Consider the following 17,951-nt stretch of genomic DNA (forward strand, 5'->3'; position numbering starts at 1 on the left):
TTTGACTGTTTGGAGATACTTGCAGACCTTCTGTATTTTCCTTTTTCACAAAATCGATCATAGTGAACTTCAAGACATATCTTCTGACGTAAGACTTGTTGAACTTTCGAATTGAATATTGTCAAAACATTGGATTCAAAAAGTTGTAAGTTTCTTATGAGCATTACGGCAATAACTTCTTATAATTTCCGAATACATGCAGACAACAAAGAAAAAAAAAACTAAGAAGACCGAATAATTATCAGAGTGGCCTAGTCATATCTTACTTACGATTGTGGTTAATTTATGGTCGCGATTTTATCAATTTGTCAATAATGTTTGCATAAAAACGTTTTCTTATCAGAACATATTTTGTGATTGTTTGAAGAAATGCTTGCATGCAATTCAGTGAACGAATTCAATACTCACGCGGTCTGTGTTTTTTATCGCACTATTTCGATAAAGGATTTGAAAGGCTTTTTTCGCATCATAATCCTATTTACGTCTGGCTGAACCAAACATGTCAAATGCTCTAACTTACAACCAGAGTTGGATCGGTTATCCGAAAAACCGAAAATTTCGGTTCGGATAGAACCGAACCGAGAATTTCGGTTCGGATTGAACCGAACCGAAATTTTCGGTTCGGTTTGAACCGAACCGAATACTTTGGTTTTGTCGTAAAACAATATGAAATGAAGGCAGACTCGTCAAAATTGATTGATTTCATTATGAACTAAACAAAAAGAAGTAAGTGGAGCAATTGCATGCGATTTTTGTGAGAAAACGAATTTTACAAGAACTTATGAGATTTTCAATTCTAATAAAAGTATCATGCAATTGCTCCATTTACTTCTTTTTGCTTAGTTCATAATGAAATCAATCAATTTTGACGAGTCTGCCTTCATTTCATATTGTTTTTCGACAAAACCAAAGTTTTCGGTTCGGTTCAATCCGAACCGAAATTCTCGGTTCGGTTCAATCCGAACCGAAATTCTCGGTTCGGTTCTATCCGAACCGAAATTTTCGGTTTTTCGGATAACCGATCCAACTCTGCTTACAACTATAGTAACGCAGTTTGAAAATAAAGGTCAAAACGGAGTGCATGAAATTAAAATAAAAGAAAGTTTCATGGTCTTTTGATAAGTTCATCAGTTATAGGAGTTGACCCATCCATTAACACAGCGCAGTAAATAATATCGCCCAAAACCACTTACAGTGGAGGTGTGACGCAAATCCTGTTATCCACTTACAAAAGAACTGATATCGGTGTAGGTAACGCTTACAGATTCGACACGCAAAAAGGTATGCGTCACAAATGACAGCTGATGAGGAAAGTACGTGAAAATTTTATCAACAAAAATTTTACCCAAAAAATTTTAGAAAGAAAATTATAACACAAAAAATTTACGTCAAAAAGTGGCAGATGATTCGGCTTTCTTCCGTTTGAATTCCATTCTTTACGAATAAAATAAGTGGGGAATAGTAGGAGTGAAGGGGGGAAAACAAAAAAGTCGTGTATATATGTTCCTCAGTCCTGCGGAAAAAATTTGTTTCAAATTTTTTAGTGTGAACGGACTTGCGTAACAGCCCTTAACTAACGTAGGGCCATGATCGGCTTACAAATATGTTAAATGTGGATTTAGTTCAAAATGCTCAAAATGCGATACCGATTGAAATAGGTAATTTGTGGATGAAATAATGAAGCGATTGAGATTGAAATTCACTACACAATATCGTGTTTGTTCATAAACAGAAACAATGGAAATCTGGTGATGTTTTATTACCCGAATCTTGGCGATAACAGAAAATTGACCATTTACTTTGTATACCGAATATATATTTAATGTAGTAGCCATGGAACATCCTGTGTCCATGAAAGGTGCAGGGGATGTCTTGGGTGATTTGGAAAGCTCTTGATACACAGATTACGAAAAGTTCGGGTGCCAGGCTGAAATCCTGTCAGTTTTCGAGAAAAGAGGGGGTGAAGTTTGGAGTGCAGTGCTTCAGTTTTTGACCGTTTTGGTCTACTTCAAACGAAATTAAAGGAAATATTAATAATGGAATCGACAGAGAATTGAATTTGCTACATCTAGGAATTTTTTTCAGATATTGGGATTTCACAGAGTGGGCAATAAATGCTGTCAAAGTGAGAAAATATTTTTAAACACCAATATTTTCACTGTTTTTTACACTTTTCAGGTAGAAATAATATGTTTTGATCATTACAATGTTCTACATTGTTGTTGTCCGGAAAATTCTCTACGAAAATAGGGTGTTTCAACGGCAATAAAAATTACAGGGTGGTTCTGAAATTGGTATATAGTGTGTTAACTGAGGAACAGTGATTTTTATTTCTAACCCATTTTATGACAGTTTTGTGTATGGATGTTAATGGAATTATATTTGTAATGATAAGTAATGAGTAACGAATTGCTAGAGGCATCTAAGAAAAATATTTTTGTAGGGAAATACTCCAAAAAAACGTCGAGGTCTCATCATTTTGATTACTTTTCACCTGTATTGTCATTTCAATGCAAAAAGAGTGCTTCTATGGTAAACTGTCTTTTTATTTATTTATTTCAAGAGCTTTCCAAATCACCCAAGACATCCCCTGCACCTTTCATGGACACAGGATGTTCCATGGCTACTGGATTAATTTGCAAACTAGAATCAATTTTGGCGACGACAGATGTTCGACGATGGTCTATTTTGTATACCGATACCAGACCATTTACGTCTTTGAAAAGTTGACCGGATGATCTGCCCAAATTCGCATAGGAAACGTAACTTTTTTGAAAACATAAGAATTTCTAGCGTTCTCAAAAGAGATTTGTTTCCTATGCAAATTAGGGTAGTAATGAAGGCATGATAACAGATGTTCGACAACCATTTACTTTGTATACCGAACTTACATTGACAAATACAAATCTCTTGTTTGTTTACAGTGGAAGTTGTACGTGGTGTTTTTGTAAGAACGGAGTTTTCGGATGAAATTTTCTATACAAGAAGTACGAGTTCCATACAGCCATATCCAATAAATGAAAAAGTACTTTCTTGTACCATCTTATGGTTTTTCGAGGTGAACTATAACACGTTGTCATTTCATCTAGGCGATCTACTCCATCCATGTTTTTATTGTAACTGACGACATCATTTGGCTTTATTTTTACTTCTCCAAAGCGATTCGCAGTTTCTACCTATTTATGACAGTAAATGTATTGTTGTTAGCGTTTACTTCGTTTACATCGCGCTTGTCCTTCGATTTAGTAACATACACCTCCCCATTTTTACGCCATATGCTTTCACCCTTTTTCAATTTCGCTGTCACAACATCTTTCGGATTGTATTTGCGGTCCGCCCTTAGCGTACCTGTAACATGAGTTGGTTTGGACAGCAAATAATTCGATAAGATCAGGCTGTTGTAAAAGTTGTCTAAAAATAAATGGTGACCCTTATCAAGGTACGGTTCCATCAGTATTTCGACTAATTTTTGAGTTTTTCCGCCAATTTCTTTCGAATTGTATCTTTTCCCTGATATATTATCATGTTCAAGACGTAGCCATCAGCAGTAGTCAGCTCATAAAACTTAATTCCGTACTTAGCTGCCTTGGTTTTTATGAACTGACGAAAGCTAAGTCTTCCTCTAAATAAAAGTAGTGACTCATTTAAAGACAAATCCTTGCTTGGTATGTATGCTGCATTGCTGATTATCAGTGCGTCTACTAGGCGGTTACCTTCACCAATTTATCTTGCGTTTCACCTTGAATAAATGACGTGTGACAATTGAAAGTTCGAAGTAACATTTGATAACGTCTTCCAGACATTGTTGCCGGGAAAAATGGATGGAAGTATAGTGGATGCTTAGAGAAAGCATTTCGGATTGTAGGGAATTTTCCTTCAACTTCTCATAATCCGTCGTAGATGCTTCCAAACCCCAATAAGACCCTATTTGCCTTAAAAGTGCATGCAATTACCTTTCTTATGACACCCCACACAACCATGCACATTTGAGGTGAGATTTGCATGAACCGAAAATTATTTATTTGGGAAATGTCTTTTTGTGACAGTTAGTGCATAACTCTACTCATTTCATGTACCTCGAGAAATTTCTGTAAGAAAAGTGTGAGTTTTCAGTCTTGTACGGTTAAAAACTTTAACTGCACAAATCTCAGTGTGGATGAATTTCAAACCCAATAAGACCCTATTTACATGCAATTACCTTTCTAATGAAACCTCACACGACCCTGTACAGCTCGTGTAACTGGAGAAATTTTTGTAAGAAAAGTGTAAGTTTTCGGTTTTTGATCACCTCACACTAGGCATGGGCGATAATGAAAATGATTATCGATAATTATCAATTATCGATAATCGATAATTATCGACTTTTTTTATCGAAAATTATCAAAAAAATATCGATAATCGATAATTATTGATATTTTGATAATTATCAAGATATCGATAATTCGATATATCGATATTTCGGTCCGAAAATCCGATATTTATCTATATATTCCGATATATCGGTATATTATCATGAATTTTCAGATAAATATCAAAATATCGTTATTTTGATAATTATCGAATTTCGATATTTTGATAATTATCGATAATTATTAAATTATCGATAACGATATGATTAATGGATTATCGATAATTTCTTTCGATTGATATTATCGATAATTTTGAACGCCTCCCATCCCTACCTCACACTAGCCACACAAGCTTCGAAGATTTTTTTGAAAGCGGTTTTGCCTTCTTGGGCCTTCCAATAGAAAATGCGTCCGATTTCGGTATTCTGTTTTTCAGAAGAATCCCTCGCAGTCTTATCTTTATAAATGCAGGGTATGAAAAGATAATTTTGATAAACAGAACTTTCTACGAATTTTGTTAACTATGACTCCAACATAATAACAGTCATTCATATATGATCCGATGAACAGCACGATACGCTCTATTATGTACAAGGTTTTACTGGGAACAGTATATTTGCAACAGTCGCAATACAGTACTCGGAACGCCTGGTTAGATGGTGAGCCTTTTCGATCAGTTGGCAGCAGTATGGTACAAAGGAGATGATCACCGGATGAGGGCTGCGTATAGACTAGTGTTTCTGTAAATTTCTGTTGGATATGCACACACATACACATTTGCATATGTGTCAATGAAGAAATCATAATTTGGTCGTCGTATCAGTTAGTCGTTATCGAGCGGTCAAATGAATTAAATCGTAAAATCGAAATCATAGTTTTGTTATCAGAGATAAATTCGATACAATAAATGAAATATGTAAATCGAATCCGTTTATGTTTTATTGTGGGAACACAACATTTTGGCGACGAGGATAAAAGACATTTTAATGAATTTTCTAAATTTCAATCGACAAATTTTGTGAAAAGTTCATTGTGTTGTCCGAACAATAAGTGTACATTTCAATGACACCTTGAAGACCCGTGTAGGTCAAGTTAAATGTGTTCAACGAATAACATTTTGTGCGTTTTTGGAACATTTTAATTTCATAAACATTTGACAATGACGGAAAACGAAAAGTTATTACAATTGTTGGCTGATCAAACGGTTGTTTTGCAAGAATTAGCGAAACAAATTGCGGTTAACAAACTGGATAACGACGCTCTACAAACGAATGCTGCACAACGATCCATGGATTTATTGGCAAATTCGCTTACCAGTTACATCCATGATCCACTCAGCAAATTTACATTCAGTACGTGGTATGCTCGTCATGAGGACGTATTTACGGTTGATGCAAAAAACCTTGACGATGCGGCTAAGGTACGATTATTGTTGCGTAAATTGGACGAGGATTCACATTCTAAGTACGTGAATTTCATTCTGCCGAAAAAATCAAACGAAAATTCATTGGAGGAGACAGTAAAGATATTAAAGCGCATGTTCGGTGAACCGGAATCATTGTTTAGCATCCGCTACAATTGCATGAAATTGGTAAAGAAATCATCCGACGACTTTATTGCTTTCGCCAGTATCGTTAACAACATGTGACAAAGAGTTTCGTACTCGTTTACTGATGAAATTGGAATCAGATGCAGCCTTGACCTTGGCTACGTTAACTGTCGAATGCAAACGTTTGATGGATCTCAAATTGGATGCCGAGCTGATTGCAAAAACTCCATCGGGCACATCCACGCCATATGTCAAGCAGATCAACGATAAAAGTAAGAAATCACCTAAAACCGTTGACAAAGCATCGTACAGCAAATCACCTGCTCAAGATTCATCGAAAAAAGTACCGTATCGTCCGTGCTGGCTGTGTGGAGCAAAACATTTCGTCAAGGAATGTACATATGTTAAACACCTTTGTCGTGATTGCAACAAGATTGGACACAAGGAAGGTTTTTGTGTTATCTCGCAACAAAAAAATCAGAGTCCGAACAAAGGAACGTCATCGTCCAAACAATGCAAACCAATTTTCACTGTTTCTAAAGTGGATCATACGGCAAAAAGGAAATACATCGTTGTACTCATCAACGGATGTCCCATACGACTTCAAGTGGATACGGCATCCGACGTTACTATCATCTCACGTGAGAACTATAAGAAATTGGGTCATCCTTCAGCGATTCATTGCACCGAACTAGCTCAAACTGCATCTGGTGCTCCGCTTTCGCTGGAAATTGAATTTGAATGCAAAATCTTATTCAATGACGTTGACACTACTGGCATTTGCTACGTCTCCGATGCGCCCGATTTAAACGTAATTGGCAATGATTGGCTGGATTTGTTTGGATTATTTGACATTCCATTGAATTCCGTTTGTAACCAAATAATGAAAACGTCAGACTCCAGCAATCAACACGAGTTCATGGAAAATTTCCGGCAGACATTTTCATCAGTTTTTGATTCGACTTTGGGAACGTGCACTAAAACTCAAGTCACCTTACGTGTCAAACCTGATGCTAAGCCAATTTTCCGTCCGAAACGTCCAGTTGCTTACGCTGCTGTTCCTGTTGTTGAAGCAGAGCTGGATCGTTTACAACACTTGGGTGTCATCAGTCCCGTTTCATATTCCGAATGGGCTGCTCCAATTGTCACAACAAAGAAACCAAATGGGTCGATACGAATGTGCGCCGATTTTGCTACTGGTCTCAACGACGCGCTGGACACATACCATTATCCGCTTCCGACACCCGATTCGATTTTCGCTACGCTTAACGGTGGAAAATATTTTTCGAAAATCGATTTTGCTGACGCATACTTTCAACTCGTTGTGGACGAATCATCGAGAAAGTACATCACCATCAACACTCATCGGGGCCTATTTCAATTTAATCGCCTACCGTTTGGAGTGAAAATCGCTTCGGCCGTTTTTCAACAAATTGTTGACGCAATGATTGCTGGCTTGGACCGAACTTGTGGCTATCAGGATGACATTACGGTGAATGGTCGTACGATAGAAGAGCACAACCGTAATCTGATCGCACTCTTCGAACGAATCAAAGAATTTGGCTTTAGTATTCGGCATCACAAGTGTGAGTTCTTAATGACAGAAATCGAATTTCTTGGTTTTATTATAGATGAGCATGGTCGTCGTCCGAATCCGGCTAAGATTCAAGCAATTGTTGACATGCCTGAGCCACACGATGTTACCACCGTCAAGTCGTTTTTGGGTATGATAAATCATTATTCCAAGTTTGTCAAGGAAATGAAAAATTTACGTGCTCCATTGGATCGGTTGCTTTGCAAAGACGTTAAATTCGAATGGAATGATGAATGTCGTGAAGCATTCAACAAAGCAAAACAAATTCTACTTTCCGACCTGCTATTGGCTCACTATGATCCAAACGTACCCATCCGAGTTGCAGCTGATGCGTCGTCTCAAGGTCTTGGTGCTGTAATTCTTCATCGGTATGCAGACGGTTCCGAGAAAGCTATTGAGCATGCATCACGAAGTCTCACTCCAGCAGAACGCAACTATGGACAAATCGAAAGAGAGGCTTTATCCTTGGTCTTCGCAGTTCAAAAGTTCCATCGAATGATTTGGGGACGAAAATTTGTATTGGAAACCGATCACAAGCCATTGCTCGCAATATTTGGTTCAAAGAAGGGCATTCCGGTACATTCATCCAGTCGACTGCAGCGTTGGGCGATATCATTAATGTCATACGATTTCGACGTCGAATACGTCAAAACGGAAAAATTTGGTTATGCTGACGTTTTGTCTCGTCTTATTGCCAATCACCAATCGCCTTTGGAACCGATCATCGTTTCTTCAGTTCGCATTATGGAGGACTCGATCAATCGAATTTTGGTGGATGCGATACGTACCTTACCTGTCACTGCCGAAATGATTGCCCATGAAACGTTGAACGATGAATTGCTCATTTCCGTGAGTAATTTCCTGAAATCGAATTGGCCGACACATCTTGAAGATGAAACGTTAAAGGTTTTTTATAATCGTCGTGAATCGTTGTGTGAAATGGATGGTTGCCTATTATTCAATGAACGAGTCGTCATTCCTTTATCGTTACAGAAGGAAATTCTTCAACGACTGCACGTTGCTCATCCAGGCATTGTTCGTATGAAGGCTTTGGCTCGAAGCTACGTGTATTGGCCAAACATTGATAAAGACATTACTGAATACGTGCAAAGTTGTTCCCGATGCGCCAGTACAGCGAAAGCACCCATTAAAGCAACATTATCGTCTTGGCCAAAGGCATCGAATGTATGGTCTCGTGTACACATCGATTTCGCTGGTGAATTTCAGGGTCACTACTATTTTGTCGTGGTCGATTCCTACTCAAAATGGCCTGAAATATTCGTCATCACTAACACAACTTCAGCAGTCGCGATTTCCAAATTACGTGAAATCAATGCTCGCTTCGGCAACATGTCGATTTTGGTATCTGATAATGGACCAGCGTTTATTTCGGAAGAATTTGCTGATTATTGCAAATCGGAAGGCATTTATCACATCCGAACACCAGTTTACCATGCACAATCGAATGGGCAAGCCGAACGATTTGTCGATACTTTCAAACGAGCACTCAAGAAAGCTAAGGGAGAGGAAAGTATACCCAACGTCCTTCAAACATTTCTTCAGCGTTATCGCATGACGCCAAACGCTCAATTACCAGCAAACTGTAGCCCAGCCGAAGTCATGCTTGGACGAAAAATACATTCAACTTTAGATTTGGTTAAACCGAGAGCAAAATTCGACATCGTCCGTGACAGTAAAATGGAACATCAATTCAACGTCAAACATGGAGCGAAAAATCGTATTTTCTATCCGAATCAGAAAGTTTACATTCGTGATTTTCGAGACAAGAAAATCATTTGGACACCAGCCGTTATCATCGAACGATCTGGCACAGTGGTCTACAATGTCGAATGTGATGGAAATATCTGGCGTCGTCATGCTAATCAAATCCGAGTCAGGTATGAATACGAAAATGAGGAATCAAGTCCAACGTTAAGTTTGTTGTATGATACGTTTGATACTGCACCGCAAATTGGATCATCGCTACCACATCACATTGCACCACAGACCAACGAAAATTTACATGAAACTCCAGCATCATCAATTCCACTTATTCCAACCCGACCACAACGTAACCGTCACCCACCACTCCGTACAGATTTTTCACGATCAGTTAAGGGGCGATATTTGGATCTTTAATGCGTTTGTTATTTTAAGGGGGGAGATGTTGGATATGCACACACATACACATTTGCATATGTGTCAATGAAGAAATCATAATTTGGTCGTCGTATCAGTTAGTCGTTATCGAGCGGTCAAATGAATTAAATCGTAAAATCGAAATCATAGTTTTGTTATCAGAGATAAATTCGATACAATAAATGAAATATGTAAATCGAATCCGTTTATGTTTTATTGTGGGAACACAACATTTCTATAATAATAACTGCTTTTATTACACAATATTGTTCAGTCTATCAGCATGATATGCTACACATGATACTTTCTCGCAGCTATGCTGCTCTTGAATTATTTTTTTAACAGTATACAACCAGTTCTCTTCGACTTTTCTCCAGTTCTTTTACCGCAGTTCTGGTACCAATACGGAAGACTCGTTCAAACATGCCGTTTTAATTGCAATAAAATTGTCAGGAAGCATCATCTTCTTCTTATCAGCTTGCGAAGAACGTACCTCTCGTGGCAGTGAATGTGTCGGGTTGAGTATTCTTCTTCTTCTTTTTCAGCCTGTTTCTATCCACTGCTGGATGTAGGCCTCTCCAACTTCTTTCCATTTCGTACGATCCATTGCCATTTGCTGCCAGTTTGTACCTGCAATATTCTTAATTCCGTTTGTCCATCTCTCTGGTGGTCTACCTATAGCTCGTCTTTTATATGGTCGCCAGTTCATGATCTTTTTGGTCCAACGTTCGTCTGTCCTTCTTGCAATATGTCCCGCCCAGCTCCATTTCAGAGATGCTATTCTTTCCATGACATCAATTGAGTATTGATGGCTGTAAAATTGTAATAACTAAAAATCGAAACTATTGTGACCGCAGTACCAGTGCCATGAAAAGAGCCCTTCGAGGTGATCGAGTTTGGATTATGGTCGATATTATCCATGGCACAAGTAACGAAATTATTCTTTGGTAAATGAGTAGGGCATACAACATTTTTTCGATGAAATTCTTTGATGGCAGTGTTTCCTCGTTCAGTGGATATTTCTAAAACCTGCTCATAAGATATATTTCGGCCCAGTTCGTGACATTTATCTATTTATTCTCATTTCTCAGTCAATTCCAAGGCTACCGAAAAAAAGTCCAATTTTGGACGTATCGTTTGAGATTTCATCAGGAGATTCTGTAGAATCGTTGTTAATAGGTCTACTTCCATCAGATTATTTCGCTTAATGAAATTCAATTTAGAGGAGATGCTCATAAACCTTCCGATAAATAATTAAACTTCATTTAATGAATCAAACTTCCAACAATCTAATACGTGTTCCAATACAAAATTGAATTTGATGCGATAAAGAAATGAAAAATTTCCAATAAACAAGGCATCAGAACAGTCGGAGCGTTTGCTACGACTTAGCCCCGTACGACCCGTAATCCTATTTCGTCCGTAACCATAATACGTCCGTAGCCGTAATACGCCCAGAACCCTAATACGTCTACAACCCTCTAATGCGTCTGTTACCAAAATGCAAGTCAAGTTGGGCATGGTCAAATTTACTGAAAGTGTTCATTTTTAAAATTGCGCATAGCGCAATTACGAAAGCCCGTACGAAGTACCTCTCAAATAAAACCAACAATTTACGACATTATTTTAGAAACCCAAAATATTTGCCAACTTTCCATTGGGTATTCAATTACCTCTCAAATGAAACAAAAACTAGCAAAGTCGCTTGAGATTTACTCGATTTATGTGCAAAAAGCTTTTCTAATGTTTGGACAGTAGGATTTCCTAGATATTCTCTTCCTTGAACTTTAATTGGTCGAAGATTTAGTGAATTCATTCTAAAGCTTTATAGATTGGTCTTTTCGACAAAAGTTATTTTATTCAAACAAATTTATTTGGACTGGATTTGCAACTCTTTTTGCAACAATTTTTCACATGCAACTCTTTTGCAACTCTTTATTTTTGCGTGTAACTCTTTTGCAACTCTTTTTTTCAGAATGTAACTCTATGCAACTCTTTTCAGTGCGGGACCCCTCGGGGCTTGGTCTCATTTTCTCATCTGTGATGTAACAAAAAATATTGTCTGGTTATCTTTATTTGTTTCGGACATCAAAATTATTTGTTTCGGATATCAAATTTATTTGTTTCAGACATCAAAATTATTTGTTTCGGATATCAAATTTATTTGTTTCGGACATCAAATTTATTCCAAATAACTTTATTACAAATCATTCTACATAACCAATGAACCATACATAAGAAACGATAAAAAAAAATAAAAGGAAAAGCAACAACTATTGAAGTAAATAAACTTCGTCCAGCTTGGTACTCTTAGGGATGCTAGAAATGACACACATAGCATTGCCGCGCTGAATGGATAAAGAAAACCTCTGAAACAGATAATGCCTAGCCTTAGGTTCTCCCGTCTTTCGGATCAAGTTCGCACCAATTTTGTTCAGAAGAGTCACAGCTTCTTCGGACCACGGGCCCAATGACTCTACTGCCACCGCGACGAAGTGATAGCTGGTCTTTAATTTCGAGTATTTTGAATGTTTTCGAGCCGAAGCTTTTACCGACGCCATGCCCGGACGTTTTGTCCCAATCATGTTGGAAGGTGCCAGAGAATCTGCACAGGTCACATCCCAAACAAGCGCTTCCTCCGGAACAGCCCCGGGGGCTCAAGCATAGAGTTAGAGTTGGCGTGACGGAAATATTTGCCTGAATTTTTCTTGCAGTGTAGACCGTGCCTACCAAGTGAATCCACCGAAGCACCACAAATACACGTGAATGGATGACATATCTTCAAGCCGAGCCGAAGGCTGATGCACACTCTCATTACGTCATTGGTTAAGAACATGCCAATATTTGGACTTTGAACGACGTTGAGCCACGCCCCTGACATTTTATTCTGAAGCAGATCGAAGCGAAACTGTTCTGTTGGAGTGGGAAAGCTCAATTCGGAAATCACTCTACTGATGTTCATTTGATCCCATGCGTACTGTGAACTCGGGGTTTCGGGTATTTGGTCACCATTGAATTCCTCCCATCTGGTCAGAGCCTCGGAGTAGAAGGGTACGATAGACTCGATATCCTGTGTATTGGTTGTTGTAGATTAATTTCCTTTTCGATAGCAATGGTCGACAGAATCCAATACTTTATGGAGTTGAGTTAATCCATAATCGGTCTTTTTCGCTATTGACTATTGACCAGTGAGTATGAATGTCGAAGCGAACAGAGATTGCTCAGATTTGAGCGAAACGCTCGTGTCATTTAAATTTTCTGTGGACCAACTAGTCGCAACAGCAGTGGCGATTCTCTCAGCGGTTGAATTCAACATTGCTTGAAATGAAACTTCTACATACATTTCACTTTCAACACTATACGATTCAGGTCGACACTGGCCTTTGACTTTTTATAGTTGGAAAGACGAGGGATAAATCGGCGCGTTCTGTTTCTTTGAGTCATTGACTAGGCGATCCCATTCACTTACGGAAAAGTCGTTCTCCAAAAACAATGCAAATGCTGATTCATTGCTGTGACGAATAACAGAACAATTGTCGTTTTCAGGTGGATCAACACGATTAGCATTTTTCTTCGCGATGTCCAAGACCAGTTGTATTGTTGCAATGTCATATTGCGCCGCCATTTCATGTGCTCTTCTGCTTAAAGTTGAATATGGGACTTCATGCATGTCGGTTTTTCGAGGCTTTCCCGGGTTCGACATTGCGGCTGTTCCAGCCATCGATCGTTTTTTCGGTCTACCAAATGGCTTCTAGTTGGAAACACTCGACATTATCTAGTAAATAATATGACTACAATTCAATGGGACATAGAGTTAGTAGAATTTTGGTTTTTACCTTAAAACTGTGTAAGTTCAAGTAAATTTCACAGTTATTTGCCACAACACTCACAATCACATATTTTAACTACAAAATGTCGGTTTCAAAAATGCTCTTTTGTTCTATGTACTGACAAGTTAACTGAAAGAGATGCGATCAACGATGGCGAAAGACAATTTCATTGTCTAAATATTTGAAGTACTAGTACATACATAGAAATTTTGTGTGCTTCATTGCAAATGAAACGTAAAATCTAGATTGTATATTGTGACGAGTAATCAACTCCCAAAAGGCTGTTATATTTAAGTATTCATGTAAATGATCATCTCTAAGCACTGCGTCTAGCATATAGCAAATATTCAGAATGATGAAATCACAGCTTTGTATTTATTTTAAATGATTCGATGTCATTGTTGCTCTTCGTAATGATTTTCATAAACAACTTGTAGAGTGTTGACAATAGGCTTATGGGCCGGTAATTTTCCAGCTTTGTTATGTCTCCTTTTTTATGCAGCAATGTAATTACCGCATTTTCCCAGGCTTCTGGTACTTCTTCCCATTGGAGACATTGATTAAACAAAGCCGTGATTGCCTTTAATAAGGAGTCTCCACCCAGTTTAATGGCTTCCACTGGAACACCATCTTCTCCGGGAGACTTTTTGTTTTTCATCTCGGCTACTGCGGCCTTGACTTCATCAACAGTTATGTCGGGCATATCCTCCGATCCCACGTTTCTTATTATTGGTCTATCTTCGGTTTCTTCCGTTGGACTCTGTCTTGCTGAATAAAACAAATTCTCATAAAATTCTGTTGCAATGTTTAATATCACATTTCAATCCGTTTGGATCGTTCCTGTTTTGTCTCGTAATTTGAAGATTTCTTTTTTGGCGTTTGAAATTGTAAGCATCAGTATAGCCGGTTTACAATGATGTTTCTGAACGTCTAATGAATTAAATTTAAACACACTGCGATTTATATGCGGATTAAAATTGTTGTTGATTCTATCACATACTAATACATTTCAATACACATCCCTTTTTACCGGTACATATTGGTGCATATTAACGCATATCTATACATGCCGGTGTGAATCGATACAGATTGACTTTTTGTGGTATATATCGGTGCAAACCAATCCATATCCATACATATTGGTTCCTATCGGCACATATCGGTGTATGAAATTAATGCATATCGGTACATGTCGGTGCATAACAATAAAGATTGATTTACAACTGTAAATATCGGTGCATATCGAAACATATTTTTTCTTACCGGTCGTTAATAGCATATTACTTAACAATGCGACAAATGGTGGAAATGGTACACAAAAGAAGTACCATTTACATCATTTACCCCATCGCCAAGTAGGGTATTTTAAAAACGAAGTAAGTTAGACTTCATGATAATCATTTTCAATATTTATTTTGGACTAGTTAAACGGATCATGCGGCGTGTGAACTTAAATCAAAAAAGAATTTTAGTTGACAATGTTTTCGATAGTTTTTATGTGTTATTGGGGACCTTTCAATCTTCCAGCGGATGTAAATATAAAGCAAATAAATGGAACGAAATCGCTAGTCTTCTAAACAAAATTGGACCAGCAACCAAAACTGGAACTGAATGGAAAAAATCGTTTTCTACTATTAAATCTCAAACAAAGGAAAAAATAGGAAATATACGGCGTAAATGGAACCAAGGACTACCTCTTGAAATAGAGTTCTCTGATATTGATGAGAAGGTTATACATATGTTTGGCATGAACCACTTAGACGGATTAAACAATGTCAATGAATTGGGTATGCCAAATCGAAAAATAACACCGGTTCCATATCTGGACACATTTCCGAAGTACGGCTTAACCGTCTTACATCGAAAAAAGAAGAAGGTAAGAGCAAAGATAAGCAATTTCAAAGTGTTACCAGAGAAGTCTTGATACATTTCATGGTAATAAAACGTTGAATAAAATTTATGTCTCCCTGAATTTATTTTCATGGCATTTTATTTTGTAAAAGATTATTTAAAAAAAATTGAAAGCTTCCAAATTTAAATATTTTGTTATGCTTATGGAATCTCTTAAGGCCTGTTAAAGTAGTAACAATGCAATTTAACAAGAAACAGCAATGTCGCAAAAAAAAAAACACTTTCCATAGACGTCCTGTCGGAAAGTTAAATTAACTCAAAAATCAGGAACATTTTTTGCATGCATTACTCGTATGCAAACATAAGGCGAGGAGGAAGAAGCAACAGCAAGACCTGCAAATGAACGGATGGTCTTGTTAGTTACCTTGGAGGCAAGGATTTAAGAATTCTTTATCCTGACAGAATATAGACATAATATTTAATAATATTTAATGAAGAACAGTCGCTGTTAATATAGAATAAAATGGCGCACTTCTCATTCTAAAATTATATTTAGGAAGGTTGCAAAAATTGATACACGAAATTTGTAAATATTGATTCATCATTGAGATAAAAAATACTTGTACTAAGCCCGAAGAAAGCGTCGTTTTTCTCTTACGAAAACGAAAAATCAAAAGTTTACAAGACTTTTAGGAATTACGTCGCTTAATTGCATAAAAGACCTGCCATTAAATCACGAATGCGCTCCCCTTCTGCAAGGACATCATTTCCATCATAATCGTCGTCGTCGTCGACATCATCATCGTCATCACCATCGTCAGCGTTTTCACTATTACTTTCATTCTCAGGTGGTAAGTCATCGATTGCGAAGTTGTTATCAATTAAAAAATTATGTAGAACTGCACAAGCATAAATTATATGAGCGCTGATGAGTGGTTTGTAGTGCAGTCGCCTTTCCTTGTTAAGGCAACGAAAACGTTGCTTCCAAATACCAATTTGACGCTCTATATGAGATCGAATTCTTTTGTGTTCAATGTTGAACGCGACTTCTACTTCGGTTGCTGGATCGTCATAGGCTTTAATTAACCACGGTTGAAGTGGATATCCACTATCCCCAAGGACGACAAACAAATTGTCATCACTGTTTAAAAGGGCTCGTTTCTCTTCAAGAAAACTGCTGACTATTGAAGATCTCCATATAAACGAGTCATGAGTGGAGCCAGGATATCTTGCATTTACATTTAAGAAACGGTAGTCAGAGTCTCCAACTACCTAATTGTTAAAAGAAATATTTTCACATGTTCATTATAGAAATCACAGGACAAGTTACTTGAGTGTTAATCGCTGTTATCCCTCGTCTGTTCACGTAATTTGCCTCAATTTCATGGTCTAATGCAGCTAGATGGATTTGTGTCCCATCAACGATTGCAAACACACCGTGTAAGTTAGTTTTTTGGGCAAAACCATCCCGCTTTCTTTCAAAATCTTCTAATGTTGCTGGGAATCTGATGTACCTGTTTTAAACAATTGAATCAGATATTTTATCTATCTAGAACGATAATCATGCCTGCACGTTAGTAAGCAGGCGTGACGCAAGTCCACACTACAAAAAATTAAAAAAAAAATTTAGGGACTAAGGAACATATATACAGCAACTTTTTGACTTTTCCCCCTTGGTTCCCACGACTCTAAAAGTATGATAATCGTATTCTGGGCGTCAATACGAGCTCAACGAGCTGTCGCACGTTACATAAGGTTAAGATTTGGCCGAGATATTACTATTTAAAATCTACATTTTTCTATGGGAATGGTCAGATTTGACCCATTCTGAAATGATGAATTTTACCAACCTTTGCTTGTTTGTTTGTTTGCTTGTGGAATTTATCTCGAGAACGGCGCCTACGATTTTGTTGAAATTTTGGGAGTAGTTTCTGGGCATGATTTTAAGACTTTTTCTCTATTCTCTAGAAAAATTTGCTTCTCTCTATATATCTGTTCTCGCCAGATAAAACAGTGGATGCACCTTTGTTCTCAATGTTTATTTTGACGGTTTGGATTATACACCACGCCTTCGACTCTGTACATAAATTCCAAATCGTCAACATAAACATTGGGACAAAGGTGCATAATCTGCTAGTATTGACGGAAATTTAAGTTCAGTATGTAACCGAAAAGAAATATTCAAACTTAATGAACTCAACAAATAACAATATGACCAAAATGGACAGGAAACAGTAAATTCATCCTACAGTTCATGCTTTGCATTCATTAATTTCATTAACAGTGCTGTTACTTTTGATGAAGCAAAACAAAATGTATGGTGAACGACATCAAAATCAAAGCTATTTCGGACAAAATTCGTACACATGGAAAATCTGGAATAGTTACCTATCTGACAATGATTCAGAGATGGCTTTTGATATTGAATTTACAGCCTTCGATATGCAAGTCTGACTGATCGCACAGAATGCATCAGATCCCACTCTTCGTTGGTATGAGCCGCTACCATAAAAATTAAGGACTGCACAAAACTGGGTGTAAAGTGGAATATCTGGTTGTTCGTTATTCATGACATCTTCCAGCTCATGGAAAAATGTAAGCGCTAAAGAAGGATATTAATACATCGAAATGTAAGGTGG

At 37.6% G+C, this 17,951-nt stretch overlaps 1 protein-coding gene across 1 annotated transcript; it reads left to right on the plus strand.

Annotated features, from left to right (window-relative positions):
* The first annotated feature begins 6,022 nt into the window (after nucleotides 1–6,022).
* LOC119074187 (uncharacterized protein K02A2.6-like) lies at nucleotides 6,023–9,631 on the plus strand. The gene has a single exon (XM_037180180.1). It carries the CDS (start codon nucleotides 6,023–6,025, stop codon nucleotides 9,629–9,631), a length of 3,609 nt encoding a protein of 1,202 aa, XP_037036075.1.
* The last annotated feature ends 8,320 nt before the right edge of the window (nucleotides 9,632–17,951 follow it).

This window comes from Bradysia coprophila, unplaced genomic scaffold, assembly GCF_014529535.1.
Source record: "Bradysia coprophila strain Holo2 unplaced genomic scaffold, BU_Bcop_v1 contig_143, whole genome shotgun sequence".
In the NCBI taxonomy this organism is placed as follows: domain Eukaryota; kingdom Metazoa; phylum Arthropoda; class Insecta; order Diptera; family Sciaridae; genus Bradysia; species Bradysia coprophila.